Source organism: Antechinus flavipes, chromosome 6 (genome assembly GCF_016432865.1).
Source record: "Antechinus flavipes isolate AdamAnt ecotype Samford, QLD, Australia chromosome 6, AdamAnt_v2, whole genome shotgun sequence".
In the NCBI taxonomy this organism is placed as follows: Eukaryota; Metazoa; Chordata; class Mammalia; order Dasyuromorphia; family Dasyuridae; genus Antechinus; species Antechinus flavipes.
Genome location: NC_067403.1, coordinates 134,021,521 through 134,034,525, shown reverse-complemented (window position 1 = coordinate 134,034,525; position 13,005 = coordinate 134,021,521). Strand labels below are relative to the sequence as shown.

At 33.5% G+C, this 13,005-nt stretch overlaps 1 protein-coding gene across 1 annotated transcript in view; it reads right to left on the bottom strand.

Annotated features, from left to right (window-relative positions):
- COL25A1 (collagen type XXV alpha 1 chain) overlaps positions 1 to 13,005 on the bottom strand; it is a 547,679-nt gene that overhangs the window by 261,221 nt on the left and 273,453 nt on the right. Inside the window, exon 3 of the mRNA XM_051965978.1 lies at positions 706 to 750. Within this exon, the coding sequence (XP_051821938.1) occupies positions 706 to 750 (45 nt within the window). The remainder of the gene's footprint in view (positions 1 to 705; positions 751 to 13,005) is intronic.

Sequence of the window (13,005 nt, the reverse complement as noted above, 5' to 3'; positions counted from 1 at the left end):
ACAACATTATTCCAAGAGTAACTATATATAATTAAACTATTTTGTTATATAAACAATCAACTATAAACAACTTATGAAGAAAAATACTTATTTGCCTCCAGAGAAATAAAGGCTATGTGTATGTATTGTATAATTTTACACATATATCTATATCAAATGTTGGCCTTCTCGAATGTGGTTTTGGGAGGCATGGAAGGGGGACAACCCAGAACTGTCCTGTACCCTACTTATGTTTATAAGCATTATATATATATGCTTATGTATATGTGTGTGTATGTGTGTAGAGTCAGTCAGAAGCCTCAGTCAGCCTCAGATTATTCAGTCAGAAAGACCTGGATTTAATTAGTGCGTCAGAATGTCATTTAACCTTTTGGTTCCTTGGAGCAACTGTTTTAAGACTAGATGTAGCAAAAGAGTTGTTATCCTGCACTGGCACAGGGAGTTTACTTATGGGAGATCTCTATGCCAATGAAATTAGGTTTAGACTAAATATATATCTCTCTGGGTGTAGACCCATACAAACACAGTTAAGAGGAAAATTATTTCAAAAACTAAATCTTAGATGTGCAGAAGATAAGACAAGACTCATTAAAACAACACAGCAAAAGATAAATAGGAAGAGATGGATGCCTAAACAAAGCTTAGTGACCAAATACAGAAATCAAATTGTTACATGTCATGGCAAAGCCCAAAGTTCAAGTTTACCAGATTCTCCTCTTCTGCCCCTTTTACCACGTTTCCCAGGAGGTCCTGAAACAAAAATAATAAATTTCTCAATTATTTGTTACTTTAATGTATTTTCTTAAATTAAAACTGTCTCATTGCTAGGTTTGTGCTTAGGTTATCCATTTAAACAAATTCTCACTTTGATTTAAACAAAGTCAATGCCCTTCGGTGACTGTGAAAATATTTGATTCTGAACAGCCTTTCTAGCCTTTTATTTTTGTTTTTGTTTTAGTCAGAAACCCAGAGGGTCTTTCCCTCCTAGACTATTATTTTTTTTAAAATCTAGGTAAAAAAGACCATTCTTTGACTCATTTCTTACCTATCCTTAATCACTGAATAGACATTGTCATAATCAAACTGTGACCTGGGAAAGATCTTAACTTAATTTAAAAAGTCCAAGGTCTCCCACTGCTCCGGGGGCCATCTCCAATTATTTGGATCTGTGTCTTGCCATTGAACCCATATAACTTCACAGGACTTTGCACAGCTCTCCCTCAAATTCTATTCACTTACAATTCATGGCATCACCTTCCTAGGCAGAGAGATCAAGGGCCTTCTTTCATGAACAATTTCTAAGCCTCATTGTGACAAATGACTAAATTTCCATAAGAAATGGTGATATCTGTTTTTTTATTTTCTTATTTTTGAGGTAGAGGATGCAAGGAACAGAATACTAAATTTCAAATTAGGAAGCCCTGACTTTAGACAAGTCACATAACCTTTGTCTGCTATAGGTTCTGCCTTTACAAAATGGGGAAAATAACAGCACCTACCTTTTAGAACTGTGTGAGGATCAAATGAGAAAACATATGTAAAGTTCTTTGCAAACATTTAAGTCCTATATAAATGCTCACTAATTTTTTTTAATAACATCAATTACTAAATGGGCCAGATTGGAGTTGCTTCAGCTGTATGCAAACATCTCTTTTTAAAAAATTCTTTTCTCTATTTTGTCACTAACTTTAATCTTTGATGTTCTGATTGTGCATCAAGAGCAGTTTGAAAATTATTGCCACATGTAACCAGTCACTTCTTGTCTACTAAAACAATTGACTTCATTTTCTGTTGTTATTTGATCTATCTATCTCTACATATCTTTCCTTTTTGGAAAAAAATCCCTGGTTATATAAGTGTCTAATCTTTTTCACTATTCTCTCCTATGTATAATTTTGTACTGGGTATTAAAGTAGATGTTGACTTAATGTTCAGGGTCTTATTGAAATAATTCAGAGAATTTCTCTTCTTTCTCTTGTTCTGCATTAAAAGTTGAATGAGAAATGGCTCCATTTTCTTCATTGTGATCTTTTTGCAAATATTCATCATGAACACTGCAATCCAAGATAACTAAGCACCCCTTGGAATTGATAGAGTACAGCTTCTAGAGGAAATATAGCAGTAATCTTAACCGTTTCTCTAATCTCTCTAATTTTTCCTATAAATGTGTGTTCTTGCCTCTTTGATAAATTCTTTTGGCATTACAAATGCAATAAACTTTACTCCTTGACTTGCAGATGGATTCAAGCATGCAAATTTTTTGGAGATACTTCATGGCATTAGTCTGTGATCTCAAGCTTTTGAGATGTCCTTTCTGAACCTCAATATTTGATGGCCCTTATGGGGAGAATCTGGCTTCCCCTGGCTTCATCCCCTCCTTGTTAAAGTAAGTCCTCTATTTTCTTTTCTCCCTCAGTCTTATAGCTGGGATACCCCAAGAAACTGGGAGAAGGCTTCTCTGAGTCATCTTGAGCACCATTCCTTGACTGAGAATGCCCAGACTTGGAAATTCTTGCAACTTTCAGCAAAGTTTCTAGGGAAACTTTGACATTTTTCTACCTTCTTTGGGATGCCAGAATTAACAAAATGCTATAGAATGTTTTTTTGCAAAGAAATTTTATGGCTTACAGATAGGTCTGAGGGGTGGTCTATTCACTATTGTCTTAGGAACCTGATTATCATTGACCAGAAGATTATCTATCTGGCAGTCAACAGTGTTGATAGGACTATCCTAAAGCCAGAAGACTTTAGAATCATTGACAGACAGATTGACAGCAGAGTGTTTAAAATAGCACTCTAAGATCAGGGGACCTTAGGATTACTGCTATATTTCCCTAAAACCTAGAGAAAGAAATATATAACTATATTATTATATTTCTAAGGCCAGAAGACTTTTAGAATCATTGACAGACATTGTTAGAATAATAGTACTCTAACATAAGGGGGCTTTAGAATTACGGCTATATTTCCCTTAGAAATTGTACCCTATCAAAATGATACTAACTACATCAACATCTTCATTTGCCTCACTCAAGAGAACCTTTTATTCATTCCATTTAGATGAATTTTTCTTTTTTCTTCTTATTTCATTTAAAATGTTAATATTAATTTCATTCTACTTTACCTGTGGTATCATAACCCCAACTAACCCATATTCCAAACCTTCTCTAAATACTTTAGTTCTCCTTTTCATTTTGACTGAACCATTGCCTTTGCCTTCTGCTGCCTCTCATTAACATGATGTCCTCCGAGAATTCTCTTTTATTGCTTTGTCCCATCAATTTCTACTCTATATTAGAAAGTCAGGGATCAGTGGCTATGCCATAGAACACAGAGGTCCAGAACATCCATTGAAGGCATTGTAATAGATGCTATGGATATGACAAATAAAAATAAAGCATGCCCCTTGTCTCCATTAAAATTTCTCTCTAGTAGATGTGTTCTGATGTGTGCCATAAAACAAAGTAAAATATAAAATTACATTAAGAAAGGTAATGATGATGCTATGGGAATTCAGAAGAAGGATAGATTAATACTATTTTTATCATTTTCATGAGATGATGGGGGAAATGAAACATTTTCCAGCAAATCAAGAAGAAAGAAGAAGAAAGAAGAAGAAGAAAGAAGAAGAAGAAGAAGAAGAAGAAGAAGAAGAAGAAGAAGAAGAAGAAGAAGAAGAAGAAGAAGAAGAAGAAGAAGAAGAAGAAAAACACTGAGCTAATCTGCATTAGACTTGATACATTCTTGGCTTTCTGGTCATCATTCTCAATAACACCAGATCACTCTCCATTTCCTTAGGCATTGTAATTCCCCTTCAGTGACCCTCCAGATAAAGAGAAAAACATATTCACTATGAATTTAACCCTTATAATATTTGCTCTCCCCCCACCCTGAAAAAATCCAAGGAAAATAAAGAACTTCCTGGTTTTAAAGAATGAGCTGCTAAGTCTGACAACTTCCAAATTCCAAAAAGTTCAAGATAAAGGTAGCACGTGGCCTGAGTACCCTGGAGACTCAACTGGATATTAAGGGCTTCCACATGGAAAAATTATTATCAAAAACAAAAATGTTAGTAAAACACTCAGTTTTTCTCAAACCGCTCAAACAATCTGGTCTGCCCACTTGGATTTTACAAGTTTTTAAAAAAGGCAACAAAAGCATAATGTAAAATATTTTATAGCCAGCCACACTTTTTATAAATTGTCATTTGAAATAGTCCAATTCCAAATCCTTCTGAGACAGCTAAGTAGCATAATAAATAGAATATTGGGTCTAGATTCAGAAGAATCTGAAAGCAAATCTCGGTCTATATACTTATTAGATGTGTCACTCTGGGCAAGTGATTTAACCTCTTTCTGCTTTGGTTTCCTCAATAGATGAAAGAAAAATAATAAAAAGGGATAACAGAGATGAAAATAATAAAAGATAGAAATAGAGATAATAATAGCACCACTTCCTAAGGTTATTGTGAGCATGTTGTGTTGCTCAATATAATATATTTGAAGATAGGAATGGTTTCATTTTTGTTTGTATCTTAGCACCAAGCATTTAACAAATGCTTATTGATTACTGACTGAAGCATGTGGCATCGTTTTATAGAAGGGGAAAAAATTCCATTTTATCATTTTGATTGTACATCTAAGCTTACCTAAGAAAATATGCCTGTTTGATAATTCTAGGAATTCAATATTTTCATAATTGTTTGGTGTCTTAAGAAAATAGAAGACTGACTTTTAGCTGAATTTCCATAGTTTTCTTTATTATCTTAGTAGTGAATGTAATAATATCCTTTTGTTATGTGGTTAAGAGAGGTAGGTAAGCATGTGAAAGATGATTTTTCCCTTAATAAGCAAATAGTTCAAACTGAAATATTCAATTCTTAGCATGAGGTACAACATGATTCTTGATTTTTTTTAAAAACCTGCCTCTATTAAAAAGGTTGCTGTGCTGTGTTTTCATTATGAACTTCACCAGATGCTTTAATATTCCTATTTATAAACAGATAAGCTTCAGTGACACATTCCTCTATCAAGAAAATCCGAAAAATTATGACTCTAAGATGCAAATCTTAGTAAATTAAATACTACTAGTTATGGTAGGAAAATATAACTACCTGTTAACATTTTAACAAAAAAATATGTAAGATGCCATAGATTACTCAATATTTTCCTCATTCCATTTCTTTACCTACAGATGTCCTTAATTCATCTTTCCTAAGAGAAACAGAAACACCAAGAAGGAAAAACAGAAGGGACTCTGGACCAATCACATTAGAAGAATGAAAATATATTTAAATCTTGTTTACTTGGTCTTGGTGTGATTTCAAGGATATTAATGTTTTCCCTCCTGACTTCTCCACCTCCTCCCTTCTCCCTTCCCCATCAGAAGTCTAGCAGAAGCATAGTACATTGAAAGGGATATTGAATTTGGAGGTAAAAGACTTGCAATTGAATACAGACTCAGCTAGGCACATCCTGGAGGTCCTGGGTGAGTCATTTAACCTCTTTTGATCTCTATTCATCATCTATAGAATGAAAGGATTGGATATGATGATCTCTAAGCTCCTTCCTAGTAATAAACTTATAATATCATGAAATTCCTTTAATAATACACAGTTTTTCATCTCATTCAGGAACAAAAAGATTGAAAATACAAGTGTTTACTAATGCATTGTGAAATCATCCAACTATTCTGGAGAGCAATTTGGAACTATGGCCAAAGGACTATAAAACTGTGCATATCTAGTAGTGTCTCTACTGGGTTTGTATACCAAAGAGATCATAAAAAATGAAAAAGGATCCACATGTGCAAAAATGTTTGTAGCTGCCCTTTTTGTGGTGGCACAGAATTGGAAATTGAGTGGATGCCCATCAGTTGAAGAATGGCTGAAAAGTTATGGTGTATGAATAAAACGGAATATTACTGTTCTATAAGAAATAATGAGCAGGCTGATTTCAAAAAAGCTCAGAAAGATTTACATGAACAAATGCTAAGTGAAGTGAGCAGAACCAAGAGAACATAGCAACAAGATTATATGATGATCAACTGTGATGGAATTGGCTCTTTTCAACAATGAGATGATTCAAGACAATTCCAGTAGAGTATGAAGACTGAATGTGGATGAAAGCATAGTATTTTCACCAGTTTTGTTGCTGTTGTTTGCTTGCATGTTTTTTTTTCTCTCTCGTGTTTTTTCCCTTTTGTTCTAATTTTTTAGCACAGCATGACAAATATGGAAATATGTTTAAAACCTATATTATATTTCTTGCTATCTAAAGGAGAGGGAGGAGAAGAGGAGGGAATTTGGAGCACAAGGTTTTGCAAAGGTAAATGCTGGAAACTATCTTTGCATGTATTTGGAAAAAATAAAATGCTATCAAAAAAAGAAAATACAAGTATTTAATTCAACAAACATTTAATAAGTACATTATGTTACATGTAAGGGATTGTCCTTCATTCTGAGGAAACAAAGAAAACAATTTCTGCCTTCAAAAAGTTTTCAGCATACTACTTGGAGGATATATATATATATATATATAACAATAAACAACGACTAATGCAAAGTAATTCTGAGCAACAGAACACCCTAATAACTAGAGTGGGGATCAGGAAATGGTGTGTGTAGGAAGTGAGCTGTGGTTTGATGAGTTACACATCCCAAGGTGGGGGGGAGTGGAGAGAAAGAAGAAGAGAAGAATCAATTTACTCTAGAATAGACTTTTGGAATTTTTATGGATGCTAGAGATCATTTGGCAGATGATGGAATCTAGATAGGAGATGGAGAGAAGAAGCAATTCACATTAGAATCATAGACTTTGGGAATTTTTATGGATGCTAGAGATCATTGGTTAGATAGTTAGAAAAACTCGAATTTAAATCCTGCCTGAGACACTTACCAGTAGGGTGAACCTGAGCAAGTTACTTATTTAATCTTTCTTAACCTCAATTTCCTCATCTATAAAATAGGAATAATAACAGCTTCTATCTCCCAGTGTTGTTTAGAGGATCAAGTGAGATGATGCATGTAAAAGTACTATATAACTAACATCATCATCATTATGAAAATCATGTAGTGTCTAGACTAGTTATCTCTAGTCTCTTCCTCTAATCTATCATTTTATGCCACTAAGAAATAAACCTTTTTAATTCATATTTCTAATCACATCATGTCACTTCTCAAAAATCTTAATTGGGTTTTCCCTTTCTACCTAAGACTTGGCATAAAAGTTTTGTGCAATCTCTCCCAAACCCACATTCCCTGCTGAATTTCACATTGGTCTTTCTCATGTACTCAAATCTGCTGTTGTATATATTAGACTCATCACTATTCCCTAAATATACTTCTCCCCAAGCTTTTCTTCTTCATACATTATTCAGAGTTTTCTTTTCATGCTCTGTACCTATGACTTCATAAGTAGAGGAAATTTGTTGAGGAAACTGCCTTTACCAATGCAGATCAATACCACTTCTATAGCTTAGCTTTAGAAAATTGCTTGGAGGACTGGAGAGTTAAGGGATTGCCCAAGAGTCACACAATTTATCTATGTCAGACTTTAAATCAAGGTCTTCCTGACTCTAAAGTCAGATTTCTATCAACTCCATCACATTGCCTCTCTACTCTGTTTTGTGTTGGAGTTATCTGCATTTATGTCCTATTTTCCCTCCCTGTTAAAACAGAGGTATCAAACTGACACACAGGATAGGTCCATGTAAAAGTTCAAGATAGGGTTAATATGTGGATTTCTAATGTAATATGCACCTACAGGAATCCTAAATATAGTTTAGTGTCTCCCATTTCTATTTGCATTTGACTTTACTCTTGTTAAGTACTTGAAGGCAGGGACTATTTTTGTATCCTCAACCAATTATTTTTTTAGTAGATCTTTATCTAAACTGTATGATCAAATGAGTGACAGGATCTAGTTCAAAGGTCTTATTCTGCACAAGAAGAAACAAAAGGCCAGAAAGGTAGACAATTACTAAAGACTGTTAGCTAGTTAGTGGCACTATTCCCACTAGGAACATAAGGTACAGGACTATTTCCTAAACCACATTGTTTTCTAAAGTTGATCTATCACAAGCAATAAGAGCGATAATAGATCTCTTCCTGTTTGGATAAGGAGAAGGCTGAGGACATCAAAGTGAAACTTTATCTACTTCACAACTTGGCCATCCTGTTTTCCCTAAAAAATGGTCAAATGGAAGCTGTGCAGAAACACATGCACACATTAATGGAATCATTATGGTATGAGCCAAATGATAGAGACCAATACTGCATTCCACGATATATGTAGGTTTGATTTACATATAGATAAAAAAACAAGAACAAAGACCATGTATCTTTGGTATGAAGGAAATTTGTTTTCAAAGGATTAATTCATTGAAGTATCACTGCCATATTTAAATGAAGGTTATTTGTCTTAAATGTCTTTTTTTAGTTTTTAATTTTTTTTAAATTAATGTCTATGCTACATCAGTTTAAAAAAGATTAATGAACCCAAATTATAGATGGTGAAGCAAATGTGCTTTTCAAACCTGAATTCTGAACTGTCATCATTCAGTACAATCTAATTTATATTTACCTAAAAGGTGTGTAATACAGACAAAACTATTAAAAGTAATATCTCAGTTTCACAAAAAATTCTAAATAAAACCTAAAATTTTGCCTTTCCAAATATTTGATGCATTTTTCTGTTGGCTATCCTTCCAGCACCTCAAGCTCACAAAAACTCATATAAAACTGAACTCCTCAGACTCTTGCATACTTCCTGGGCTCTATTCCTGCACCATTTCTCCAGTCATCCTTGTTTGCAATCCAGTCTTTCTTCTGAGTCTGAGTCTTTCTTCTCCCTTGAAAAGTGATCAAATTCCATGCATTATCTCAGCAGTATCTTTCACATATGGCTGTTTCTGTCTATTTATATTGACACCAACTTAGCTCAGAGACTCACTAAATCTTTTTCATTCCAGTAGTCCCTGAGATGGTCTCCTGATCTCCACCCTCTGTCTCCCATCCCCCTTTCATAGCAATTTTCCCAATGCACAAGTCTCACCACACTACTCCCCTGTTCAAAAAACTTTCAGTGACTCCCTATGGCTTACTGGATGGAATACAAACTCTTATAACCAACGTGTATACAAACCCTCAATCTGGTTACAATTAACTTCTTGTGTTATAATATATATTGTCTGCCTCATACATTCAGGCAAACAAGACCCTTTACAATTTTCCAGCCTTTTCCTACCCTCTCCTGCCTCTGTGACCTTTTTCATGCTGTCCCTTATTCCTGAAACTATTTAATCCATACCTCTTCTTGTTGAAAAGACTTTTATTCCTTTAAAGCTTGTTGTGATATTTTCTCCATGAAGTCTTCCCTAATGTCTTCAGAAATATACTCTCTCATTACTCTTTGTTCAATTTTCTCCAAAATACTGATCTTAAGATAACTTAAAATTGTTTACAATTTTGTCTTAATTACTAGATTGCATGATATTTGAAGGCAGGAACTCTATCTTATTTCAGATCTTTCCCAGATGAAGAATATGGTAGGTACTTGAAAAGTGTTTGTATTCAATTATTTTGAGAAGAAAAAAAGTCAAATCAAAACGTAATATTTATGAAAACTCTTAGAAGCCAATATTTTCTGCACATTGTTCCTTTTATAAATCTGCCTATTTTCTATTTCACACATGAGAAAATTTCTGTCAACCACAGAAGTAGCATAAAATATCACAATATACTCATCAAACATACCATCTTGACAGAAACAGCTTTTGATAGATTAAGGGAGATTTTAATGGAATGCTGCTGTATTATAAGAAAGGACAAACAGAATAATTTCAGAAAAACCTGAAAAGCCTTACATGAATCAACACTAATCAAAGTGAGCAGAACCAGAAAAACATTGTAAAGAGTAACAGCAATATTGTTTGATGAAGAACTATGAATGATTTAGCTAATCTCAATGATACAAAGATCCAAGACAATTCCAAAGGACTAGTGATGAAGCATATTGTCCATGTCCAAAGAAAAAACTACTATTCTTAGAATATGAACTAAAGCATACTATTATTTACTTTCTTTTTTTTCAAATTCTAATCTGTATAATATATATCTGATTGCATACCTTCTCAGGGAGAGGGAATGAGGAGAGGATGATGGAATTTGGAACTCAAAACTTAATATAAAATGTTTAAAAAAAAAAAAACAAAAGAAAACTGGCTTTTTGAAAAAAAAATTACCTCAATCTTAAAAAATTTTCCATAAAGTAATCTGGAGAAGTAGGTTTCTGTTATTGTTTTTAATATAAAGACTATTCTTTTCAAAAATTTATTTTATTATACCATTTTATTTACAAAACATATGCATAGGTAATTTTTCAACATTGACCCTCGCAAAACCTTCTGTCCAAATTTTCCCTTCCTTCCCCCCACCATTTCCTCTAGATGGCAGATAGTCCAATACAATCAATATGTTAAAATATATATTAAATCCAATATATGTATACATATTTTTAGTTATCTTGCTGCACAAGAAAAGTTGAATCTAGAAAGAAAAAAAACTGAGAAGAAAAACAAAAATGCAAGCAAACAATAACAGAAAGAGTGAAAATGCTATGTTGTAGTCCACACTCAGTTCCCATACTCCTCTCTCTGGGTGTAGATGGCTCTCTTCATTACTGAACAAATGGAATTGGTTTGAATCATCTCATTGTTGAAGAGACACACATCCATCAGAATTGATCATCTTGTTGTTGTCTTATATAATGATCTTCTGGTTCTGTTCATTTCACTTAGCATCAATTCATGCAAATCTTTCTAGGCCTCTCTGAAATTATCCTGTTGATTGTTTCTTACAAAACAATTATATTCCATAATACTTATATACCATAATTTATTCAGCCATTCTGCAATTGATGGGCATCCATTCTATCCAATACAAAAAGAGCCATCACAATATTTTTGCACATGTAGGTCCCTTTCTCTTCTTTAAGATCTCTTTGGGATATAAACCCAGTAGTAACACTGCTGGGTCAAAGGACATGCATAGGTTGATAATTTTTTGAGCACAGTTCCAAATTGCTCTCCAAAATGTTTGGCTCCATTCACAGCTCCATCAACAATGTATCAGTGTCCCAGTTTTCCCACATCCCCTTCAATATTGCTCATTATCTTTTCCTGTCATCTTAGCCCATCTAAGAGATGTGTAGTGGTATCTCAGAGTTGTCTTAATTTGCATTTCTCTGATCAATAGTGATTTATGGAGCACCTTTACATATGAGTTCGTATAGTTTCAATTTCTTCATCTGAAAATTGTCTGTTCCTTTCCTTTGACCATTTATCAATTGGAGAATGGCTTGATTTCTTATAAATTTGAGTCAATTCTCCATATATTTTAGAAATAAGGTCTATCAGTACCTTTGAATGTAAACATGTTTTCCCAGTTTATTGCTTCCCTTCTAATCTTATCTGCATTAGTTTTGTTTGTACAAAAGCTTTTTAATTTGATATAATCAAAATTTTCTATTTTGTGATCAATAATGATCTCTAGTTTTCCTTTGGTCACATATTCCTTCCTCCTCCCTAGGTCTGAGATGTAAACTATCCTATGTTCTTCTAATTTATTTATAATATCATTCTTTATATCTAGATCATGCATCCATTTTCACCTTATCTTGGTATACAGTGTTAGGTGTGGGTTAATGCCTAATTTCTACCATACTAATTTCCAATTTTCCCAGCAGTTTTTGTCAAATAGTGTATTCTTATCTCAAAAGCTGGGATCTTTGGGTTTGCCAAACACTAGATTGCTATAGTTATTGACTATTTTGTCCTGTGAACCTAACCTATTCCACTGATCAACAAGTCTGTTTCTTAGCCAGTACTAAATGGTTTTGATGACTGCTGCTTTATAATATAGTTTTAGATCTGGTACAGTTAGGCCACCTTCATTTGGATTTTTTTTTCATTAATTCCCTTGAAATTCTTGACCTTTTGTTCTTCCAGATGAATTTTGTTGTTATTTTTTCTAGATTAGTAAAATACTTTCTTGGGAGTTTGACTGGTATAGCACTAAAAAAATAGATTAGTTTAGATAGTATTGTCATCTTTATTATATTCGCTTGACCTATCCAAGAGCACTTGATATTTTTCCAATTGTTTAGATCTGACTTTATTTGTGTGGAAAGTGTATTGTAGTGTTGCTCATATAGTTCCTGACTTTCTCTTTTCAGATAGATTCCCAAATATTTTATACTATTAACAGTTATTTTAAATGAAATATTAATTGACAATTTTTCGTTGTTCTGAAGTTAGGAGACAATAATCATGATGAGGAAACTGGAGAGAAATGCTTTAATGGAAGCTTATATTCTTTTCCATCAACAACTACAAAATTCAAATGTCTACCCAATTTTTCATGGAAGAATGAAATAAAAATTAGCCACACATATCAGGAAATAAACTTAAATTAGTCATATTTCTTTAGGCAGATTCTCAGTGTATCATTTAAGATATTCTTCACCTAAATTAACAACAATTCTATTACTTTTTAACATGAATTATGTTGAGGGACAGAAAATGAAAATCACAGACAAATAGCAGAAGTAGAAGTGATTCTGTAGTTGAGACTAGAGGGCAAAATTTGGTGAATGATTCCATTTAATGTCACTTGACACACACTTATTAAGTATCTATCAGGTGCAATGCATTGTATACAGAAAGATGAAATAAGACAATCCCTTTCTTCTAGGCATTTATAATACAGTAATAGAAACAATGAAAAGAAGAAAAAGATATAATGAACTAAGAAATAAAGCATGGAAGAAGCCACCCAAATTTAGTCCAACTTTAGGAAGAAAAGGTACATGGTCAGCTGAGCATGTGGGAACTGTGCTGATCAAAACCCAAGTCAGGAAAAAAAACAGTAGTTCTACCTACATTGAGCTGACCAAGGATAAAATTAACAACTGGTTAGGTACATATATGTCAAAATAAAGGATGCCT